This window comes from Aquarana catesbeiana, linkage group LG03, assembly GCF_042186555.1.
Source record: "Aquarana catesbeiana isolate 2022-GZ linkage group LG03, ASM4218655v1, whole genome shotgun sequence".
Classification (NCBI taxonomy): Eukaryota; Metazoa; Chordata; class Amphibia; order Anura; family Ranidae; genus Aquarana; species Aquarana catesbeiana.
The window spans coordinates 642,487,741-642,513,345 of NC_133326.1; the positions used below are offsets into that span (position 1 = coordinate 642,487,741).

Here is a 25,605-nt window from a genome sequence, read left to right on the forward strand (position 1 = left end):
CAACGCTACAACACTTTTGGGGTGATGTAATTGTTGTTTTATGAGAAAATGGGGGTTATTTCCTAAGGGCAAATCCACTTTGCACTACAAGTGCAGTTTCAGTGCAGTTGCAAGTGCACTTGTAGTGAAAAGTGTCTTTGCATTTAGTAAATAACAGCCAACAGTGCTTTGTATAAGGTTACACAATCACGACATTTTCTGCACTCCACACATTTCTGTCAGGGTCAGCGCAAACAAACACAAGCAGTAAATGTCCACAAAGAAGAGCCTGGGGGGAGATGCCTGTCGAGAACTTGAGGTCCTGCAGGCTTCTCCCTGTGGCCAAATACCGCAGGGTAGCGACCAACCTCGGCTCCGGAGTGATGGCTTGCCTCATGCAGGTATCCTGCCTGCTGATATAGGGGGTCAGCGAAGCCAACAAACGGTGAAACACGGGGTCCGTCATCCTGAGAAAGTTCCTGACATCATCAGGATTATTCTCACGGATCTCACAGAGCAAAGGCATATGACAGAACTGGTCACGCTGAAGCAACCAATTCTTGGTCCATGAACTCCTCCCCACCCTGTTCATGGACTGGACTTGTGTCAAGGTCAGGACCCCAACAACAAGCCCCCGCACAGCACAAACTCTACGAGGAGTACGCATACGAAACATGGCTAGAAAACGGTCGGCTGCTCAGAACGAAGTAACAGAACGCACTGAAGAACAGCAAGGCCTGTGAAGAGCGACCTGAAAAACAGCAACGAGCGGGCAAGATCGCACAGAAAACTCCGATACGAACTGACTGCATGCACTGAAGAGCAGATACAAACCCACAAGCACAAACTGAACGGCAGAAAACGATCTGAAAGCCACGAGTCTGAAAAAGCGCGAATCGTCTCTCACCAAACTTTTACTAACACGAGATTAGCAAAAGGAGCCCAAAGGGTGCCGCGCTTGGTTCTGAACCGGCCTTTTCTAGTCTCGTCGTACGTGGTGTACGTGACCGCGTTGTTGTCGATCGGAAATTCCGACAACTTTGTGCGACCGTGTGTAGGCAAAACAAGTTTGAGCCAACATCCGTCGGAAAAAATCCTAGGATTTTGTTGTCGGAATGTCCGAACAAAGTCCGACCGTGTGTACGCCCTATAAGACTGGGATCCCATTTTCTTGTGAAAAAAAAAAAGACTGGGATACCATTAGTTCATGTGCGTGAAAAGGCAGGTGTACCAATACTTTTCATAATATAGTGGTGTGTGTGTATATATATATATACACACGTGTGGGTTTGAGCTTTGGGGTGCACACCCTATGTGGTTATTAGCATGAGTCACTTTTGACAAGTTCTCTGACACATGAGATAACATGAGCTGAAAATTTGTGTTGTGAAGGGAGATTAGCAGGGAGCTTGTCTATTCAGAGTACAGCTCTGCATGTTCCTTCGTTCCTCTGCCTATGTGGGGGGGGGGGGTGCCTTTCCTCCAATCAGCTCTCACACAGTGTATGCCCAGACTCTCCACCCACTGCTGAAACAGAAAGAAAAACATTTCTAACACAATCTGCAGTTTCTAAAGAGTGTAGAGAAGGGAAGACAGCAGATATACAAGTAAAACTTCTGTAGGGGGATGTGTTTCATCTCTGTGTATCATCTGAGGCTATTCACTTCACTGGGTATATGTGAGGGTTTACATCCACTTGGAGAAGTAGGGCCAAAGCGCTTCATTCTGCAATCCTGTGACCCGGACTTAACTCAGCATGTCCAGATTTTGGAGAGATCCACCCAGATAGCAGCTGTCTCATCCTCTGTGTGCCGCTGAGAGCCTGAGCCAGCGGCCCCCTCCACAGCCAAGCACTCCAGTGAGCACTTGAGGGGCAAGACAGAGCAGAGAGCCGGTGACTGACAGTCGCTGGCTCTCTGCTCACTGAAGACCAAGAACCGATCGGTGGTCTTTCATCACTCGGTACTTGGTCTTAGAGATACTAATGCTTTATACCGCATTGACATGGATGAAATAGCTACTGATGTTCTTTAAATTGTGTTAACATGGGATCTAAGAACATCACTTTTAGCGAACTACCTCCTCCACCTCCCCTCAGTGCACCCAATATGGTACAAATATATCCAGCCCCCCCCCACACATGAACCCTGATGATTGGACTTTTAGCATCAACAGCAGAAGTTGCACAATGTATCACTAGAATGGTCCCAAGGAATACACAAAACATGGCTTCCTTAGACTTTGTTTAAAGGAGTTTATTCACATCAGAGGGCAAAAGGTGTCAAAATACCTGATAAGCAACTTATTTGAAGGCAAGTTCATTTTTCTTTTACTATACAACTTAAAGCTGAACTCCAGGCAAACCGCTAAATACACAGATGAACTACACATAAGGGAGCTCTTCTACTGTCCATCTAGTCCTGAGATTTACACAGCTCTGCCAAAAAGCACAGCCTGACTTTACTACAGTTAATACAACCAGGTCACCTCTTTGTCCCTAGTCTGTGATTGGAGAATGAAGGAAAGGAAGTCCCTAGTCTGTGATTGGAGAATGAAGGAAAGGAAGTCCCTAGTCTGTGATTGGAGAATGAAGGAAAGGAAGTCCCTAGTCTGTGATTGGAGAATGAAGGAATGAAGGAAAGGAAGTCCCTAGTCTGTGATTGGAGAATGAAGGAAAGGACGTCCCTGGTCTGTGATTGGAGAGTGAAGGAATGAAGGAAAGGACGTCCCTGGTCTGTGATTGGAGAGTGAAGGAAATGAGGTCCCTAGTCTGTGATTGGAGAATGAAGGAAAGGAAGTCCCTAGTCTGTGATTGGAGAATGAAGGAAATTAGGTTCCTAGTCTGTGATTGGAGAATGAAGGAATGAAGGAAAGGACGTCCCTGGTCTGTGATTGGAGAGTGAAGGAATGAAGGAAAGGATGTCCCTGGTCTGTGATTGGAGAGTGAAGGAAATGAGGTCCCTAGTCTGTGATTGGAGAATGAAGGAAAGGAAGTCCCTAGTCTGTGATTGGAGAATGAAGGAATTAAGGAAAGGAAGTCCCTAGTCTGTGATTGGAGAATGAAGGAATTAAGGAAAGGAAGTCCCTAGTCTGTGATTGGAGAATGAAGGAATTAAGGAAAGGAAGTCCCTAGTCTGTGATTGGAGAATAAAGGAAAGGAAGTCCCTGGTCAGTCATTGGAGAATGAAAGAAAGGAAGTTCCTAGTCTGTGATTGGAGAATGAAGGAAAGAAAGTCCCAAGTCTATAATTGGAGAACGAAGGAAAGGAAATCCCTGGTCAGTCATTGGAGAATGAAGTAAAGGAAGTCCCTAGTCTGATTGGAGAATGAAGGAATTAAGGAAAGGAAGTCCCATGTCTATGATTGGAGAAAGAAGGAAAGGAAATCCCTGGTCAGTCATTGGAGAATGAAGGAAAGGAAGTCCCTAGTCTGATTGGAGAATGGAGGAGAGGAAGTCCCAAGTCTGTGATTGGTGAATGAAGGAGAGGAAGCAGCAGTGTTGAGTAGTTCTTTTGCCCAATCTACTCTCTCTTCCTTTCAGAATATTCCTTGCAAGCTCATGTGCACTGCAGAAGAACTGACTGGCCCCAAGTGCTGTCCTTTCTTCTCCCAGTCTGGGTGCTGCTGTACAGGGAAATACAAGTGTCTGACACAACGTTAAAATAAGGGACTTACACTAGTTTAACTTAAAAAATTCATGTAAATACTTTTTTTCTAAAAAGGAGCACACAATTGCATTGATTGATGACTGGTGTTTTTACATCTGCTTAAAGCACAGTTTAACTTTTTCACTGCCAATGACGTGTACCACATGTATTGGCAATGTAGGGGTTACAACAAGCTCCCGGCTGCTACAGTTTTAGATCAATGTGTGATGACCCTCTCCGCGAACCCACATTTTTTTATTACAGGTACTTGTATAGCGCCAATTTATGCAACACTTTACATATTGATCATACATTCACATCAGTCCCTGCCCTCAAGGAGCTTACAATCTAAGGTCCCTAACTCACATTCATACTAGGGCCAATTTAGACAGGAGCCAATTAACCTACCAGCATGTCTTTGGAGTGTGGGAGGAAACCGGAGTACCCAGAGGAAATCCACGCAGGCACAGAGAGAACATGCAAACTCCAGGCAGGTAGTGCCGTGGTTGGGAATGGAACCAGCGACCCCAATGCCGCCAGGAAGAAGCGATAACCACTTAGCCACTGTGCTGCCTGCCATGGGAGCTCGGGGCCTGTGCTGCCTGCATACCCCTGCCATGGGAGCTCGGGACCACAATAAACATGATCAGGATGGCGAGCGGAAGCCGAAGGAGGAAAATCCATTCTCTGATCTGCTCTACAATGAAGGACTCTGGATGCAGCCAGCTCTCAGCACTTCTAGGTTCTTCTAGAGTTGTCAGTGTGGCTCGGTAATAAGCTGAGCAGTCTGTTCTTAGTAAGCTTCAGCAGAGGGCTAGGGAGACATTAGGGGTCTAAAAGCCTTCACAGGCTGTTAAGGCTTCATTGGAAAGTACAGGTCAAGGCAAAGAGAAGCAACCTATGGCAATTTAGCTCTTCTGGGCCTACAAGCCAATGACTGGCAGAGCCTGCTGCTTCTTGTAGACTCACAACAGTCGAAATGCCACAGGTTGATTTATCATAGAACAAACAGATATATAGTTATTTAAAATACTGCATTATTGCACCAGCATTTCAGCATACATTTTGCTTTAGACATTTAACATGCATTGCAAAAATAAACCTGCATCTCAAGAAATAAAAAAAAAAAAAAAAAAAAAACACCCAGAAGCTGCGACTTCATCTAGCCGCGGAGCAGTAAACAAGACTTCCACAAGTTCACAGTTTTAAAGTTCAAATTTGGTAACAGATGCACCGTATAGCGTTCAGTCACATGTCTGGCCGACCCATGGAATAGTTCTCATTGGGTCACAACCCAGTATTGAATACAGTGAACGTTGTTGGGGGAAGTGAGGGGATATGTTACATTGGTAAAGTGGTTAACACTATTCCAGTGACTAAAAAAAAAAAAGAAAAAAAAAAAAGAAGAGCAATTCGTACACCGCTGTCTTCATAAATTGGCTCCAATAGTCATTAGTCGGTTGTACAGGATACCAGATTGCACACTTGCACAGCCTTGCATATTTCCTACGCTTTGTACGTAGCGTGTCACGTTGTAGATTCAGGTTTAGTACTTGCATATTCCGTCATCTGAGCAAAGCTTGGCTAGAAAAAGAAAGATGGGGTCAGAAAAGAGCAAGTACACATAGATTACAAATTGCCGCATGCAGAAAAGTGAACATTTCTTACATTGCAGCTTATCATTTCTTAAACGTGATGGTTTTATTTGTTTTCTTTTTTAGGCTCTCTTTTCATTTATTTGCACCTCGCGCTCTGACTAGTAAGTCTGTTGTTTTTCAACAGACTAGGCTGTCCTGTAGATATAGCAGTCAAATCAGAGGGATGAGTCAAATCATCTAGCACTGATAGGGGTCCATACAGTAATCAGCTTTTATTCATTTAAAAAAAAAAAAAAAAATGGTTTGCTTCCATTTGAGTTTGACTCCAATTTGATAGTTAGGTCCATCTAAATCTGCCAGTCCATCTAACACTACCCTCCTCCAGGTTAACAATAATGCTGTCCAAAGGTGTCTCGGTAGTCTCTTAATCCAGAATGTAGGCACTCTAATACAGGAGGTGAGTTACTGGCCAGATCACCAGGTGAAAACAGAGGGGGAAAAAAAGACTAATAAAAATGAAAACGGATGCAGCCACCACATCTAATGATTGGCAAGCTGCAATATGTTCCATTTTTGGTTTAAAAGAGAAGTATGGGGTTTTTTTTTTTTTTTGCTAATTATACTTACCTCAGTGGATGGAGCAACAGACCGATGCTGCAGCTGTCCCCCGCCGTCTCTACACTGAGAACCAAGTCACCGAACATCACCGATGTCTCGGTTCTCACTCCTCCCCGAGCAGAGCGATGCTGACTGTCAGCCATTGGAGCACTGAGCTGTGGAGGGGCGGGGAGCGTCTCGCTGTGACTACAATCAAAGCAGCAGGCAGATCCAGACTTGGGAAGTCGGGATGACGTGCTGCCTCGACTGATTGCAGTGATGTCAGCGGAGAGTGGACTTCAGACCGCTCTCCGCTGCAAACGGGTCACAGAAGTGCAAAACGAATTTCACTCCTGTGACCCAGAGGAGAAGCCCAGCCTAAAAAGCTCAGACTGGACTTCTCCTTTAATTCCACTTTAACTACTTTAATACTGGGTACTTTCACCCCCTTCCTGCCCAGGCCATTTTCCAGTGCTGTCGCACTTTGAATGACAATTACACGGTCATGCAACACTGTAACCATGTGGAGATTTTTATCATTTTCTTTTGGTGATATTTACTCACTGCTGTTTTTTTTTTTTTGACAAAAAAAAAAAAAAAAAAAGACCCAAAATTTTGAAAAAAATTGTTTCTTAGTTTCTGTCAGTAAATTTTGTAAATAAGTAATTTTTCTCCTTCACTGATGTGCACTGATGAGGCGGCAATTATGGGCACTGATGAGGCGGCACTAATATGCTGCACTTATTGGCACGATAGATGGCACTGGTTGGCAGCACTGGTTGGCGCTTTATTGTAATCAGGGCACTGATTAAATCTCTTGCTGTCCCCTGTGAGGAGATGCCTCTGATCGGCTCTCCTCGTCAAACACTCTGTCAGCGTGAGGCGATGAGAGCCGTAGAAACTAAAAAAAAAAAAAAAAAAAAAAAGTGTTTTTTTTTTTCCAAATTTTCGCTCTTTTTTCCACTTATGTCGCTAAAAATAAAAAACCCAGTGGTGATTAAATACCACCAAAAGAAAGCTCTATTTGTATGAAAAAAATGATAAAAATTTTGTTTGGGTACAGTGTTGCATGACTGAGTAATTGGCATTCAAAGTGTGAGAGCGCTGAAAGCTAATAATTGGTCTGGGCAGGAAGGGTGTATAAATGCCCTGTATTGAAGTGGTTAAGAGCCATAGCAGGTGTGCAGCCGGCGGGGTGATCCTCACCGGCCACCCGCGATTGCAGGCACGAGAGCAGGAACAGGGATTTGTGTGTGTCCTGTCAGGGGAGGAGAAACAGATCATGTGTTCCTACTAAGTAGGAACAACAATCTGTCTACTCTCCCAGTCAGTCCTATCCCCTCACAGTTAGAACACACCTAGGGAACACACAGTTAACCCCTTGATCACCCCCTAGTGTTAACCTTATCCCTGCCAGTGACATTTATACAGTAATCAGTGGCTATTTTTAGCTCTGATTGCTGTATAATTGTCAATGGTCCCAAAAAAGTGTCTGATTTGTCCACCGCAATATCACAGTCCCGATAAAAATCGCTGATTGCCACCATTACTAGTAAAAAAAAAAAAAATTAAAAAATAAATAATAACAATGCCTAAAATATATCCCCTATTTTGTAGACGCTATAACTTTTGCGTAAACCACTCAATATACACTTATTGTGATTTTTTTTTTACCAAAAATATGTAGCAGAATACATATTGGCCTGAACTGAGGAAAAAAAAGTTTTTTGCTTTTTTTTTTTTTTTAATTGGGATATTATAACAAAAAGTAAAAAAAAAAAAAAAAAAATTGTCGCTCTTTTGTTTATAGCGCAAAAAAACCCCAAAAAACAAAACACAGAGGTGACCAAATACCACCAAAAGAAAGCTCTATTTGTGGGAAAAAAAGGACGTAAATTTTGTTTGGGTACATTGTCGCACGACCGTGCAATTGTCAGTTAAAGGGACGCAGTGCCGTATCGCAAAAAAATGGCCTGGTCAGGAAGGAGGTAAATTCTTCTGGGGCTGAAGTGGTTAAGAAAATGAAAAGCTAAAGTGATCTGTTGCACTTGGAGACATTAGCACAGAGCAATAGCACCACCCTCAATATAAATTTGTAATTTTTTAAAATGAGCCTTGGTATAGTAAAGCCTATAGGTCAGATTGCCTGGAATACGCACCATTTCATCAGCACACACTGAACACAGATGGGGCGGGTGTGCTGTATGTGGCATGGAAAGATTTCAGAATGGGGATAAGATTGGGAAACGAGGGCCGGAAATTGGCTTCCGTCTCCCAGCAGTCCTTCATCAGTTTGTAAATCTGTTGAGACAAAAAAAGGATTAAAATCTAAGTGATAAAATCTGCATAAGTACACTAACGTTCTGAGCATGTGCACATTGTTATAGCTGCTGAAGCAATTTACTGTGAAATCGTAGAGCTAATCGGAATTGGGCTTATATAAGAATGTGAACATAAGGAGGATATGGCCACGTGTTCACCGATCACCAATCACGTGTTCACCGATCACCAATCACGTGTTCACCGATCACCAATCACGTGTTCACCAATCATTCTGAGCTCCGACACCAGCCAACACTGGGGGGTTTGGTGGTGGCTGCAAAAGAGGAACAGTGGGGCGGAGTGCTAAAGAGGTGAGCATAGAGTGGTTGGGTTGGCTTTTTACGCACTTATTATTTATTACAGGTACCTCTATAGAGCTGTCAATTTACACATATATATTGTACATTCACACAAGTCCCTGCTGTCAAGGAGCTTACAATCTAAGGTCCCTAACTTATCCATACACATACTAGGGCCAATTTAGACAGGAGCCAGTTAACCTCCCAGCCTGTCTTTGGAGCGTGGGAGGAAACTGGAGTACCCGGAGGAAACCCACACAGATACAGGGAGAACATGCAAACTCCAGGCAGGTAGTACCATGGTTTGGATTCGAACCGACAACCCTAGTGCTGCTAGGCGGCCCTAAATGGTGTGATTGTTAGTATACGGGTAGATTTAGACATGCGTCTAAATCTCCCTTGCCTCTGAAGACCAATCCACGTTCAGATCGTGCTTTAAAGGCTACTGACCCTTCCCCATCGACTTGAACGTGTAGCATTTAGCAGGCTTGCTGACCGCCGATCGTTACAAGTCGGGTCAACTTTTCTGCAGGCGTGAAGGAAAGCATTGCGGCCGTGGCATGTAAACACCCTCTCTGTTGCCTATTGCAGCTTGCGAGGGGGGCAGCTAAAACGCAGCCCAACCACAAGTCTAAACAAAGGCCTATAGGTCTAAATTTATCTTAAAGTGGAATCCTGCTAGATCACTTCAGGCTGGCCCCTTTTGCAGGTATAGCTATGCAAGACATAAAAAAAAAAAAGTCCCTATACTGTTTAAAATCTATTACACCAGGGATATGCAATTAGCGGACCTCCAGCTGTTGCAGAACTACAAGTCCCATGAGGCATAGCATGACTCTGACAGCCACAAGCCTGACACCCAGAGGCAGAGGCATGATGGGACTTGTAGTTTTGCAACAGCTGGAGGTCCGCTAATTGCATATCTCTGTAATACACTGTCTCACTCTGCTATGCACATGCTCAGTTTCTCTCCATTTTTAGGCACTTCAGAGTTTGTAGAGGCCGATCTGCTGACAGTCTTAAAGCAGAATTAAACCCTCCTATCCTTTACAGCCAAGGAAGCTGCTTCTGTTTGATCTGCAACTGCCATGGTGCTGCACATGTGATCAGTTATGACACCAGACATTTGATGGTTTGACAGTTTGGTTGAGGACACAATCAAAATCAAACTGTTTTTTTTAACCTGTAAATCAATGGGTTTAGTTCTGCTTTATGGATTTTCAGCTGGGGCCTTGGGCTTCAGCAAAATGGCAGCCTCCAGCATTGTTCCTGTTTCTTCTTGCTGGAGGCTGCCATTTTGCTGAAGCCCAAAGCAACTTACAGCACACACTATTTTTGGTTGCATAATTATTAATGTGGAATGTATGTTCTTTGCTAAAGCGCATTTTTTTTTTTATCATGATGTTATGGGTAAAGTTCCACTTTAAAAATGCAAAATGTAGCATGCATCTAGTATGGGTGGCTGTTCAGACTGCAGCTTATCTCAGCAATTTTTGGGCACATGGCGGGCAGCTTTTCCTCCTACATAAACCCTGCAGATATTGGTCTAAAAGTGTACACTGCACCAAACAGCTCAGTTCAGAATTCACAAATGGGTTGGCATTGAGGTGGTCTGAATGCTAACTGCCATGTTCAAACTGCAGCTGCCTCTTTATTTGGCTTCTCTTGATAGGAACCTTTTGCAGAGAGTGTTCCACCTGAGTTTTAGCATCAAATGCAGTGTGCAGCTACCTCTGAGTGCTCACAGATGCTAGAGACTATTAGAAAACAAATGGATGATAATGCGTTGGGATGGTGGGATTTCTGGTTTTACCTCCATAGGGCAGTCACTTGGACATGGCAACCTTTGACCTCGATCCAGCAGATCAATCAGTCGAACCACGGTCATCTGTCCCTGAGTGACGCCAATCATCTCTATGAATTTCTAGAATGAAGGAGGATAGAAGAGGAAAAAAAAAAAACGTAAGCAGGCATCAATGACACCATGGCACCGAGATGGTAAGGAAGAACCGGTAAAGGTGAAGTGATGAAGTGGTGTACTCACAGCTGGGGGGCTGAGATAGGAGTCACAGCGAGTCAGAAGTTCATACAGAGTCACCCCAAATGACCAGACATCCGAGGCATAGAAGAACTTACATTCTTTAAGACATTCAGGGGCGTACCTGAAGAAATAGAGACAGAGATCAGAGCATCCTATGTAAAAAGTACCAACAACAAGATGGATAGAGTGACTTCAGCATGACCTAGTGAGCAACCTCACAGCTTTCTTGTTCACTACAACTCACTCTTTCGCTGTACAAACTAGACACCGGAATATGGCTTTTGAATTAAAGTTTGCGTGTTTTTAGGTTCCTGCTTTTGCAAAGTCTAGTACACTCGATGAGATCTGAAGAATGATCGTCCGTTTTTTTTTTTTTTTTTATGCTAGTTTCCAGATCAAAAATGAAAAGGTTACTAAAGTACGAAAATTCTCGTATGACAGGATAAAAATTTGAAAGCGATGTCATGTGTCGTAGCGTATTTGTATTGTATTTTCAAGCAAAAACTGTACTGAATAAACAAAAACCATATGAGAACATTTTTTGTGTTTGTTCCTTCGGAAAATTTTTTGGATGAAAGCTGTGTACCAACAATCAGATTATTGTACGATCGCTTTCAAGGCGGTATTTTCTGTCCGATTTTCTGATCATGTGTACGGGCCATAAAGTGATCTTAAAGCCTTGTTTTTTTTTTTTGTTTAAATAACAAACATATTATACTTACGTGCTCTGTGCAGTGGTTTTGCACAGAGCAGCCTCAATCCTCCTCTTGGGTGCCATGCTGGCGCTCCTGACTCCTCCCTCCTGCCAGGTGCCCCCACAGCAAGCAGCTTACAAGGGGGGGCACCCAAGCAAGCGCGCTCCTGGCCCATGGCTCTGTGTGTCCATTTACACACGTAGCTGTGGTTCACCCCACCCCTCCATCTTCTGATTGGCTCACTGGCTGTGACTGACAGCAGCGGAAGTCATTGGCCAAAAGCCAAACAGGGGTGTGAGTCCCGGAGAGTCAAGGCTCTCGTGGACATCGTTGGATCTAGAGGGGGCTCAGGTAATTTTTGGAGGGATATGGGGGCTGTTGCACACAAGTTTTTTTTACCTCCATGCATAGAATGCATGAAGGTAAAAAACGTGTGCCTTTACAACCACTTTAAGTGTATATGTGATATTAAAAAAAACAAAACAAAAAAAAAAAAAATCGATGTATTTAGTGGTTTGCCTGGAGCTGAGCTTTAAAGTATCTACAAACATAGAAGAACTCTTGTCCAACCTGGTCGCTCAATTATCTACAGGTCTTCACAGATTACCCTTGGCCAAGTCTATTGCAGGGGAAGGATTAGACAACCAAGATTCTTAGTCAATCAGAACGGTTTTACTCCAGATACCGCTTTTCTATAGGCACAATATAGCAAAATCTCATGTTTGCACAAAATTCTCTTCTAGGAAGGCTTGTGTGGCTGGACGATGTGCGAGTTCTGTATTCGTCTTTAACATTACTGACAAACAACCTTCAAACAGTGAACATCCACAAATCACATTCCCAAGGGGGGGGGGGCGGATTTACTAAAACTGGCAAGTGGAAAATCTGGTGCAGCTCTGCATAGAAGCCATTTAACTTCCAGGTTTTATTGTCAAAGCTTAACTGAACAAGTTGAAATTATAATTTTTTTTTTTAGCTACCATGCACAGCTGCACCATATTCTGAGGGCTCCAGTTTTAGTAAATCTCCCTCAATGCTTCTATTTTAATACTGCCCATATATAGTATCTCACAAAAGTGAGTACACCCCTCACTTTTTTGTAAATATTTTATTATATCTTTTAATGTGACAACGCTGAAGAAATGACACTTTGCTACAATGTAAAGTAGTGAGTATACAGCTTGTATAACAATGTAAATTTGCTGTCCCCTCAAAATAACTCAACACACAGCCATTAATATCTAAACCTCTGGCAAGGAAGGTGAGTACATCCCTAAGTGAAAATGTCCAAATTGGGCCCAATTAGCAATTTTCCCTCCCTGGTGTCATGTGACTCGTTAGTGTTACAAGGTCTCAGCTGTGAATGAAGAGCAAGTGTGGTAAATTTGGCGTGATCGCCCTCACTCTTTATTAATGGTCACTGGAAGTTCAACATGACACCTCATGGCAAAGAACTCTCTGAGGATCTGAAAAGAAGAATTGTTGCTCTACGCAAAGATGGCCTAGGCTATAAGAAGATTGGCAAGACCCTGAAACTGAGCTGCAGCATGGTGGCCAAGACCATACAGCGGTTTAACAGGACAGGATTCACTCAGAACAGGCCTCCCCATGGTCGACCAAAGAAGTTGAGTGCACGTGCTCAGCGTCCTATCCAGAGATTGTCTTTGGGAAATAGATGTATGAGTGCTACCAGCATTGTTGCAGAGGTTAAAGGGGTGGGGGGTCAGCCTGTCAATGCTCAGACCATACACCGCACACTGCATCAAATTGGTCTGCATGGCTGTCGTTCCAGAAGGAAGCCTCTTCTAAAGATGATGCACAAGAAATCCTGCAAACAGTTTGCTGAAGACAAGCAGACTAAGGACATGGATTCCTGGAACCATGTCCTGTGGTCTGATGAGACCAAGATAACCTTATTTGGTTCAGATGGTGTCAAGCGTGTGTGGCGGCAACCAGGTGAGGAGTACAAAGACAAATGTGTCTTGTCTACAGTCAAGCATGGTGGTAGGAGTGTCATGGTCTGGGGCTGCATGAGTGCTTCTGGCACTGGGGAGCTACAGTTCATCGAGGGAACCATGAATGCCAACATGTACTGTGACATACTGAAGCAGAGCATGATCCCTTCCCTTTGGAGACTGGGCCGCAGGGCAGTATTCCAACATGATAAGGACCCCAAACACACCTCCAAGATGACCACTGCCTTGCTGAAGAAGCTGAGGGTAAAGGTGATGGAATGGCCAAGCAGGTCTGTGGGACATCCTCAAACGGTAGGTGGAGGAGCACAAGGTCTCCAACATCCACCAGCCCTGTGTTGTCATCATGGAGGAGTGGAAGAGGATTCCAGTGGCAACCTGTGAAGCTCTGGTGAACTCCATGCCCAAGGGGGTTAAGGCAGTGCTGGAAAATAATGGTGGCCACACAAAATATTGACACTTTGGGCCCAATTTGAACATTTTCACAGTGTGCTCACCTTTGTCGCCAGCGGTTTAGACATTGGCTGTGTGTTGATTTATTTTGAGGGGACAGCAAATTTACACTGTTATACAAGCTGCACACTCACTACTTTACATTGTAGCAAAGTGTCATTTCTTCAGTGTTGTCACATGAAAAGATATAATAAAATATTTACAAAAATGTGAGGGGTGTACTCACTTTTGTGAGATACTGAAGCTAAACAAGAATTCTGCATTGGGTAATATGAGGAGATCCTTACCAGAACACAGGGCTGTCACCGTCCTCCCTTACTCTGTAATATTCATGGCCTTCAGGCACCGCTTTGGCCAATCCAAAGTCCCCAATTTTCACCACATTCTCATTCTCCACCAAAACATTTCGTGCTGCAAGATCGCGGTGTATGTAATGCTGGGAGTGGAGGTAAGCCATCCCCTGTGACACACACACAGAAATGTATCATCATAATGGCTGAGTCACATGATGTCCATAGAAAATGATGGAGCAAGAGCTCACCTCACAGATCTGCTGAGCAAAGAGTAATATTTGAGCCAGGCTCACGTTGTGTTTGGGTAGGTAATCCCGGAGACTCCCCAGAGGGACATACTCCATTATTAGCTGGACAATCTTATCTCCTGCAAACAAAACACACAATCATTTCAGTTCTATAGGATTAAAAAGGTTTTCTCTGGCTGTTGCCAAATTCACCTGGATTCTACAAAATAAATACATTTATCTGGGTAGATATACACCTTCCTTGTAAGAGACAACATTTACTGAAAATATAGAATGTACATATATAGCTGGATCATTAAAGCCAGCCATAGACGGATTGAATCTCAGCAGGTTCAGCAGGGACCAACCGAGGTTCAATTGATCTATAGACAGGCTGGTTGTACCCAAGTCGGTCCATCGATTGACTTGGGTACAACCAGCGCATTGGATTTTTTATCGCTATAGCAGCTAGCAGCAATCTTTGTGTTCTACCAGCCGGGAAGGCTCCCTGCCGGCAGAATTTACTGTGTTGATTGGGGGGAAAAAAAAAATAAAAAATCAAGCAATTTTCTTTCCTGCATCCAAGAAAATCAAATCTATGGCTTACCTTACAGGCTAGGTCAAAAACATTCATAATTTGGTCCCCAAATAAACAATGAGCATGCTTTGTTCTAATTCAATCACTAGTTTTGCATTAAAATACTGCATTTCAATAGTCAGACAATTCCTTCAGCATGCTGAAGAATTTGTTGTGGCTGCTGCCACAGTAGTTATCAGGTTCTTACCTTAAAGTGACCTTGTCAGGTTCTTCAAAAATGGAAGTGAAAGCTCCACAAGAGAAGTAGTAGTATACTTACCTCTCCAGTGGCCCGTATCTCTTACCTCCTCTCTGTTTCAGACCTGCAGCCACGGTCAGTCTCTTCGGTATTCAACACTTCCAGAAGTGTGGAATAATTGCGTTCCCCACTGCGATCTGTGGCTTCTTCCTCTGACCCCTACGGTACAGCTGAGTCCTCAAGTGACACAGGGGTCGGGAGTTGGAACCAAAGCTTGCGTTGGGGGGGGGGGGGGGGGGGCAAAGACATCCAACTCTCCTGGAAGTGCTGCAAATTGAAGAGATGAACAGGGACTGCAGCACTCAAATGGAAGAAAATTGGAGACATGGTCTGCCAGAGAAGTTAATATACTAACCTCTTCCACTGTAGGGATCTTTCAGCAACATTTTTAAGAATCTGAAAGGGTTGCCTTGAAATGGCACTTTGTTTTCTGATCATCACAAAAATAGAGCACATTGCTGCACCACACCTGACAAACACCATTTTTCTCCACTTAATTGCAAAGATCCCAAACCGCCTTCCTCTACTGTGTAGCCACCCTGGCGGTACGATTATGTCAGATTTTTTCATCTCAAAGCAGTACAATTGTTTTGCATAGAAATTTGGCGTTTTATTTTGTAGGCCTGTAATTCTTAGCAATAACACACTTAAATCCCTCTAAAACAAGAGTCTAGTAGATATCCCGGGTATGATTATTTTGAAACACAAAATCATAAAATATAATAAATATTTATAAAAGAATTATAAAAAATAATAAAATAATAATAATAAAATTAATTTCCCCATGCTTCACTATCGCTCAATTCTGCAAGTGTTCTAATTTATTATCGCTGTTTTCTAGCTGGTCTAAAACCACTTTTGATGTAAAGGGACAATTTTTAGTTGCTATGGACAATCAAGTTTCCAGGCAGAAAGAAAAATATATATATATATATATATATATATATATATATATATATATATATATATATATATATATATATATATATATATATATATATATATATATATATATATATAATGAAAACTGCATGCAGGGCATTGGACAAAGCACTAGGGACAAAAGGGATGTGAAATGATTTCATACAGTAATGTAATCTGTAAGATTACAGCGTACTGTATGAATTTTCTATTTTTTGAATTTGGCGCTGGTCTCCACCCCGTGCGTTGCGATGCTTGCAGGGAACGGAGACCGACACACAGAGGCATCGGCCGGAGGACAGAGCCCGCAGACACGGTGGGAGGACATCACAGGATCCTGGGGACAAGATAGGTAACCTGCACCAGGATCCTGAGATTCAATCCCGAGTGTGGCTCGGGGTTACCGCTAATGGTACTGAAATTTAACCCAGAGCCACACTCAGAAAAACCGCCAGTGAGGTAAAAGCAGTCCTAAACACTGCTTGGTGACTTGTACCTACAGGTAAGCTTATAATAAAGCCTACCTGTAGGTACAAGGAACATCTCCTGAACGTGCATCGTTTAGGAGATATTCACTATTTCTGCAGCCAATGACGTCACCGACACATGCGCACTGCTCTCTGAAGAGACGGTATACACAGTATGCTGTCCCTTCAGATTGCTGTACCGCGGCAACCATGCCTGGGAGTGGCATCATTCCAGCTTGGCCATTCACATGGCCAGAGCCTGCGAACCCAGAAGGAAGATTGGAGGGCTTCATTTTATGGTAAGTCTTTAACAATGTGCAAGAATGCGAAGCATACTTGCACATTATGATTTTAAGTAACTGTTATGCCCCGTACACACGGTCGGACTTTGTTCGGACATTCCGACAACAAAATCCTAGGATTTTTTCCGACGGATGTTGGCTCAAACTTGTCTTGCATACACACAGTCACACAAAGTTGTCGGAAAATCCGATCGTTTTAAACGCGGTGACGTAAAACATGTACGTCGGGACTATAAACAGGGCAGTGGCCAATAGCTTTCATCTCTTTATTTATTCTGAGCATGCGTGGCATTAAGGTGAAAAACCGTGAAGGTTTACAGCCCCTTTAACTTGCAGGGACCTGATTTTTTTTCCTTCTTTACTTTCAGTACCACTTTAAAATTACCTTAGTTTTTCATACAAATACTACCGAGGCTGCAGTGCCTATGTCACCTCTGCTATAGAAATCTAATGCTAATAAACATAAGCAACCAAATTTGAGGCACAGCGTTATTTAGGTGGGCTGGATGAAAATACAATCGAGTCAAACTGACTGTAGTAAACTTCCACCTGAACCTATGCTTGGAATTCAGCTTTAATGAAATCAATAGAACGCTGCAACATTGCTATGATCAAAAATGCGCACATACCTTGCTCACTGCAGCGTCCCTTGTATTTGACAATGTTTTCATGGTAAAGGGTCTTCAGAATCTTAATTTCTCCTTTCCAGCTGGTCTCCAGCTGCTGACTGCAGCCGGACTTGAGAGATTTCACAGCCACCATCTCCCCTGTACCATCGTTATTCGGATCATAGCAATACAGGCTTACTTTCCCAAAGTGTCCCTGCACAGAGTTTAAAAAAAAAAAGCACATCACTGTAACAAACATTCTGAAAGAAATAGTCATGGGAATTCAGGTCATTCATTTCACAGTTGTAACATATTTGCTCTGAATGCTAGCGATTAGAATTAGGGATATAGAATATTATACACACACACAAAGTTGTGCTCATAAGTTTACATAACCTGGCAGAATTTATGATATCCTGGCCATTTTTCAGAGGATATGAATGATAAACACAAACATTGATTTATTATCAATCAAATGTGTTTACTCTTTTTAAAATCATAATGACAACAGAAACTACCCAAAAAACTCTGAACAAAAGTTTACATACCCTGGTGATTTTGGCCTGATAACATGCACACAAGTTGACACAAAGGGGTTTGAATGGCTATTAAAAAAGGTAACCATCCTCACCTGTGATCTCTTTGCTTGTAATTAGTGTGTGTGTATAAAAAGATCAATGAGTTTCTGGACCCCTGACAGACCCTTGCATCCAGTGCTGCACTAACGTTTCTGGATTCTGAGTCATGGGGAAAGCAAAAGAATTGTCAAAGGATCTGCGGGAAAAGGTAGTTGAACTGTATAAAACAGGAAAGGGATATAAAAAGATATCCAAGGAATTGAGAATGACAATCAGCAGTGTTCAAACTCTAATCAAGAAGTGGAAAATGAGGGGTTCTGTTGAAACCAAACCACGGTCAGGTAGACCAACTAGAATTTCAGCCAGGAAAATTGTTCGGGATGCAAAGAAAAACCCACAAATAACTTCAGGTGAAATACAGAACTCTCTGAAAACATGTGGTGTCGCCGTTACAAGATGCACAATAAGGAGGCACTTGGAAGAAAGATAGTCTGTATGGTTGAGTCGCCAAAAGAAAGCCATTACTACGCAAATGCCACAAAATATCCCGCTTACGATACACCAAACAGCACAGAGACAAGCCTCAAACCTGGCACAAAGTCATTTGGAGTGATGAGATCAAAATTGAGCTTTTTGGTCACAACCATAAATGCTACATTAGGAGTCAACAAGGCCGGCACAGGAAACTTGGTAAAAATTGATGGCACGATGAATGCAGTATGTTATCAAAAAATACCGGAGGAACATTTGCATTCATCAGCCAGGAAGCTGCGCATGGGACGTACTTGGACATTCCAATATGACAATGATCCAAAATACAAGGCCAAGTCGACCTGTCATTGGCTACAGCAGAATAAAGTGAAGGTTCTGGAGTGGCCATCTCAGTCTCCTGACAAACGTGCAGTTCATGCAAGATAGCCCAAGAATTTACAGGAATTGGAGGCTTTTTGCCAAGAGGAATGGGCAGCTTTACCATCTGAGAAGATAAAGAGCCTCATCCACAAATACCACAAAAGACCTCAAGCTGTCATTGATGCTAAAGGGGGCAATACACAGTATTAAGAACCGGGGTATGTAAACTTATTAGGGTCATTTGGATAGTTTCTGTTGTCATTATGATTTGTCATTATGTCATTATGATTTAAAAAGAGTAAAACACAGTTTGTTTTGATAATGATTGATAATCAATGGCTTCAGCCAAACACTAACCATGAGTGAAAAAAGTTTGTGTTATCATTCAAATTCTCTGAAAAATGGCCAAGAAATCATAAATTCTGCCAGCGCATGTAACAAAACTATATAATAGATTGATAGATAGATAGATAGATTGATTGATTGAGATTAGATTATATAGATTTAGAGAATATCTATAGACAGATATCTAGGAATTTTAACTTGCCTGCAAATTCTAAATCTTGGCATACAGTACAGGACATAGGCAGAATGTTTATAAACCATGGGTTAAAGGCATGTACCTTCAGGTCAGTGGACACTGGCAAAGTTTTAGAGGACACTCCACCTGGGTACCCCTCCCCTCTGCGAGTCCTCAGCTTTGTAGCAAGCAATGCAGAACAAGGAGAGTTTAGGGAGGGTGGTCTGTGTTCTGTTGTTCAGTCGTTTAGTCGTGTCTGACTCTTCGTGACCTCATGGACCATAGTGCGCCAGGCTTTTCTGTCCTCCAACCAAGTTTGCTTTTGTTAATGTTCATTGTTTCGATGATGTAGCGCTACACACACCATCTATTGGGAACGATCAGTACGCCACCCCATTACCGGCCGCCGTCACCTGATCGTTACCGCTGTTTTAGAGTGGCGCACTGTAAGCGCCTTGACATTGTGAGTACCCATTGTGGGTTTTTATTGTGATTTTAAATAAAGGTAATACATACTGTACCATGAAGTTCTCTTTATATTGATATACCGAGGTATAAACTGGAACAGAGGCACAAGTGTAACCTATCCAGGATCCAGCATACAATACCGAACCCATAGAGGTTCTAAGGTGCATTTTGACCAAGCTTAATCGCAAGGTCACACGCCCTAAGGTGAGGGGCTATCACCTGGGGGGGGGGGGTGGAGCACTTATATGAGCACACAGCACTTTAGATTGTGTTCACTGAAACACATGGATGGGTTTTGTAACGTTTATGGACTGTTAATTTGATCATAGCACTAAGCTACACAGCACCGAATCGCACAGATGCAACACTGAATTACATGGATGCATGGATGATATTTCTTTGGAATTTTTTATCTAATATTGTTTGAACATGTTTGCACTATCACTGAATTACAGAGATACAGCACTGCATTGCATGGATGCAACACTGAATCGTATGGATGATTTTTGTTCTTGAAATATTTATTTATTATTTGTTTGAATATTGCACAAATATTTTGGAATATTTATATATATTTTTCACAGGCTTATTGAAGCACTCTTATTAATTAATTTATTTATTGAAGTTTATTGCACATTAATGTATAGTAATTTGGACATTTTATACATGTCACGAGAGAGCACAATACCACTTTATTAATTATATCTTTATATTTATCATTTTGATAGCGCAGCGTTTTATAATTTGACTTGTAAGGGTACCTGTGATTGCTTCACCAGCAATTGGTCCATCTTGGAGAGACCACATTTCTGATCAGGGCAAATGCCCTCCAGTTTAGATTTGGCTTTGCTGGAATTGGCAGAACCATCTCTTAAGTAATGAGACGAGGCCCACTCAAGGGGAGGGATGCGATTCTTTCCATATCAATATAAAAAAAACTTTCCCTACTATAGGATTACGGGCTTGGTGTGAGCGAAGGTACTAAATGCGAGAATCAAGGTATGTTCTTGTTTTTCTTCCTTTTTCTCTTGGACAATGTCTAAGCATTCTTACATATGAAATTGGGTTTTTGTACTAGATATTGTGCTAGCCTGACAGGCAGTTCTAGCGGTTTGCCACTGTGAGGAAGGCCAACTCTCCTGAGGTTGGGGCCGTTTCTCCTCTTTGGTGTGCATAATATGCCTCTGGCCCTGGCGTTGGTGGTGTGCTGGGAGGGGTTAGTTAGTGGCCACTTTGTGCCCCCGGCACTTTGGCCGGTTGGGCTACCCTTTAGTTACTTTAGCACTTGGTTAATATATGCTGCCCTAGTGCTAGCTACTGAGCTTTTGTGTCAAGATTATTCCCCTTGTCCCTTGTTTATATATATATATATATATATATATATATATATATATATATATATATATATATATATATATATATATACATACATATACACACACACACATACATACATACATACACACACACAAGTTGGTGAAGGTGACGTAGAGGCTACCCCCACTTCCCATTGGGGGGCTCGGGTATCACCCTATTATTACTGTTGCTCCTTTATCGTTTCTTTGTTTATTATTTGTTTTTTACATTTTTTATACATGTCCTTTAAAGCGTCTGGTTTTAAGCTACTGGAAATGTTCGCTGAGATATTTTAGTTTTGGCTAAAATAAAGATATTATAAAAAAAAAACAAAAAAAAAAAACTCAAACACACACACACACACACACACTTCCCCCCTGCCAAATGTGGCAGTGGAGGGTTCAAACTAGCAGAGCTTCCTCTTTTGGGTGGAGCTCCGCTTTAAGTGGATAATTAAATGTGCATATATTGGGCCAGCTCTCAAGGTTTTATCGCGGTTGTTCCAGTCTGGATACACTGCTTCTATGCTGGCACTAGAAAACCGTTAGTGTTTTATTAGTGAATGGGAAAAAAATAAAAAAATAATTATTAAACTAGGTCCATCACCTTCAGACACTAGCATAAAATTGAGGACTGAGTGGAGTGGGGTAGAGGTAAAGAGGAGGGGCCCGGGGGGCATGTCCTCTAAAGTCTTGCCAGTGTCCAATCACTTGAAGGCACACACCTATAACCCATGGTGTATGAATTTTCTAGCTGTGTCCTGTACTGTATGATTTAGACCTTATGTACGCTGGGCTTGAAAAAACACTGCTTTTCAGCTTGTAAAATCACTATTATGTTAGCCTATGTGTTCATGAACACAGGTGTTTACAGATGTTTTAGAAGAGAAGCATTTACAGGCTGAAAAATATCAAAAGCACGTTCAGAAGAGCAGAAATAACACTGAACGCGTCTAAACGCTAGACCAGCGTTTCTCAACTCCAGTCCTCAAGGCGCCCCTACAAGTCATGTTTTCAGGCTTTCCATTATTTTGCACAGTTGATTTGATCAGTTTCACTGCCTTAGTAATTACCATAGCTGTTTAATCTGAGGGAAATCCTGAAAAACATGACCTGCTGGGGGTGCCAAGAGGACTGGAGTTGAAAAAACACTGTGCAATGCATAAAGGCATGTTAGAGCATTAATGCATTCCAATGGCTAGAAAGAATTCATATTTTGGCCAGTAGAATCCATTAAATCTCAAACGCTTGACGCGCCTAAGCGGGTGTGCAATACATGGCTTTAGATGCGTTTAAGCAGCTTTTCTCCTGACAGGAATTCTGGCATTGAGAAGAGAAAAGCAAACGCCCAGTGCATGCATGGAAGCCTAAGATAAAAACCTTTATTTCCCTTTTTGTTACAATTCTTCACTTTGTTCTTCAGGCTACAGTTACTTTTTCAAAATGTCAGTATGAGTACAGACATGACTGTGGGAGATTTTATATATATATATATATATATATATATATATATATATATATATCATTTTAGATTGTAAGCTCCTTGAGGGTAGGGACTGATGTGAATGTACAATATATATATGTAAAGTGCTGCGTAAATTGACAGTGCTAGATCAGTACCTGAAATAAATAAAAATGTCAAGGCTGCTTGTTTGGTGTGTGATGGTGTCATAGTGAGAATCGGAGCTAGATTTATGTATAGCCAACACAGACAGTGGCCCAGGGGAGTGCAAAGGTCACCCTCACATGTTGCTGCCTGTAGTGCATTCTGGTTTGTAATAGGATTCCAGACTGCTGCCCTGCCTGCACAGTTTGTAAATTTTAGCTGGAAGAATGATGGGTGAGATTATTCAAGAGCTGTACTAGAAGAACAGGATGATAGTCTGCAAATGAAGATCTTGGGGGAATTAGCAAATATGCAAATGAAAGCTTTGAAGGCAAAGTGGAGAGGGATTCCACATGAAGAGCAGTTGGTATGGATCATTTTGTTCCAAGATATCCCCATGTCATTAATTTCAGGTGTACAGGTAAATAGGCAAGCTTGTCAAACCTTATAGAAGAATTCCAGGATATACCCAACTAATCTTAAAAATTCTCCCTCCCCCTCTCCTAACACCTATACTAACTAACCTGTGTAAGAAAGATCAGCATACTTTCCCATGTTCATTCCGCTCCAGTCCAGTCACATGATCTTGCTGCCCTGTGTCAGCTAGCAGCAGCTTCAGGGGAAAGGAGAGAACGCTGACAACAGATGGTGAATAGTAAGCCTATGGGTGATGTCACAGTCCCAGCCGTTAAGTGCCCTCTGCTCTCCTTTGCAGCTGATGCTGGGCTGACACAGGGTAGATGATGTAAATGGACCGGAGCGGCCTGAAAATAAGTATACAGATCTTTATTAAGTTGGCCATACAGGGATCAAAATTTGTCCGCTTCAGCAGATCCATGCATGGCCACTGTGGTTGAACAAAAGCTGATCTACCGATCGGGCTATAAAATGATCAGTGAGGATGTCTCGAATATGTGAATGGGAGAATCGGGTAGATTTTTTTTGTTCAACCCGCTGGTTGAAAAAAAAAAAAAAAAGAGGAATGCATAGGCAGCTTTACACAGGTTAGACGGAATAGGTGTAAGGAGTGGGGAGGAGACTTTTTTTGATTAGTTAGGTATAGGCTGGAAATCCACCTAAAGGACAAATTTAAGGGGTTGAGAACCTCCACTGGAAAAAACGTGTGAATATTGACTCAATGATCCAATACCGTAGCATTAACAGTACTCCTCACTGGAAACACCTAAACCCTGATTGGAGGGTTGTCCATATACAGCACTTTTAGTTATACCATGTAGCTGTGATGTCTGATATTGTCAGTATGATAACTAAGGCTAACTGGTATATTGGGGTAGGGAGGAAGGATGGCACAAGACAGGTAGCTTAGGGGTCAGAAATATACACTCGGGCCCGGTAAGAGTGCAGGAGGGTGTGAGAGAATGAAGGAGCAAAAACACAATACCTCTCCCAACTCCCGAATCTTTTTCAGGTATCTCTTCTGGAACACTGTGGGGTCTGCTATTGAGAAGTCGGGGTTGATGGAGGCAATGTCGGACAGATCTACAGGTGACATAAAGATAGTTAAAAATTGGTAACCATACAGTGGTGAAGAAATGAAATAAGGTTTTGCGCTATGAACTAGATGAACTATTAATAGTTGCTGCCTCCACTAAAGCCAGCCACCAGCAGGTAAATAGCAAACCGAATAAAATAAAATATTGGGGGTAAGTGGAACTGGTGCTGCTAGCGTAAGGTATAATCTGGTGCATCACAGTATATACCAAAAAAAGTGAAAATAATCAGCAACAAGAAAACTGTAAAGTGCTATGTGCACATACAAAAATCCAGAATAACAAAGTACTAAAGTGCATAAAATCAAAGTGCTATAATGTAACAATCGTGCATTAATATATCATACGCATACTATAAAAACTTAAATTTAAAAACAAATCCAGAATTCATATCCAAATAAGTGCCAAAGTGCATAAAATCAAAATGTTGTAATGCACAACAAATATGCATTAGCTATGTTTCATGTGCATAAATGCAATGAAAAAAATCAGCTCATATCAAACATTCAGAAATCATATCCGCTGAGTGAAATAAGTGCTGCTAAAAAACGTGCTTGCATTCAGGCAGTGGCTTTGTGTCACTCGCGCCCCTCTCTTATCCTGCACTCACCAGATAGAAATCCCCTTCACGGGGTTACAAGCCTCCACAGTACCAGTGACTGTAATGGAAATCCCCTTGATTGCTTCCTTTGCTCTCCTCCGTGAAAAGATAATAATTGGACCCATAGCGTGACTCCGTATTAATATATTTGCGCAAGTAAAACGCTTAGGAGAATCCAGCAGGTTACAAACATTTGAATCTTATCAGAAACAGCAAGACCGGGATGCAATGTGTTCCACGGACCAAACCGAAAGTGACGCAATAGCTCCGACTTAAATGTTTCGTCACCAATACGTCCTCAAAAGCGGCCATTTCTGGCCGCATCTGATGAGGTCTTGGTGACAAAAACGCAAAAGGAGGAGCTAGTGCGTCAGCTCCAGTTTGGTCCGTGGAACACATCACAACCCCGGCTTGCTGTTTCTTGCTTAGATTCAAAAGTTTGTAGTAACCTGCTGAATTCTCATATGTTTTACTTGTTGCGTAAATCTATTAATACGGAGTCACGCTATGGGTCCAATTATTATCTTTCCATGACACTACGGAGACGGAGGAGAGCAAAGGAAGAAATCAAGGGCATTTCCATTACAGTCACCGGTACTGTGGAGGCTTATGACCCCGTGAAGGAGAGTGCTATCTGGTGAGTGCAGGAGGGGGGCACGAGTGTGACACAAAGCCACTGCCCGAATGTGAGCACGTTTTTAGCAGCATTGATTTCTAAATGTTTGATATGAACTGATGGATTTTTTCATAGAATTTATGCACATGAAGCATCACTAATGCATATTTGTTGTGCATTTTGAGTGATTTTATGCATTTTAGCACCTATTTGGATATGAATTCTGGAATTTTTAAAGTTT

General features: G+C 42.3%; 1 protein-coding gene across 2 annotated transcripts in view; it reads right to left on the reverse strand.

The window, feature by feature from the left end:
• Positions 1–2,219: 2,219 nt before the first annotated feature.
• The window catches only part of TYK2 (tyrosine kinase 2), a 124,075-nt gene continuing 100,689 nt past the window's right edge, over positions 2,220–25,605 (reverse strand). For both annotated transcript variants that reach the window (XM_073622562.1, XM_073622561.1), the window contains exons 19-26: positions 24,039–24,136; positions 17,279–17,471; positions 14,145–14,263; positions 13,891–14,063; positions 10,486–10,603; positions 10,255–10,365; positions 7,980–8,121; positions 2,220–5,209 (exon numbers count right to left, since the gene is read on the reverse strand). In XM_073622562.1, the coding sequence (XP_073478663.1) occupies positions 7,987–8,121; positions 10,255–10,365; positions 10,486–10,603; positions 13,891–14,063; positions 14,145–14,263; positions 17,279–17,471; positions 24,039–24,136 (947 nt within the window). In that variant the 3' untranslated portion in view covers positions 2,220–5,209; positions 7,980–7,986. The remainder of the gene's footprint in view (positions 5,210–7,979; positions 8,122–10,254; positions 10,366–10,485; positions 10,604–13,890; positions 14,064–14,144; positions 14,264–17,278; positions 17,472–24,038; positions 24,137–25,605) is intronic.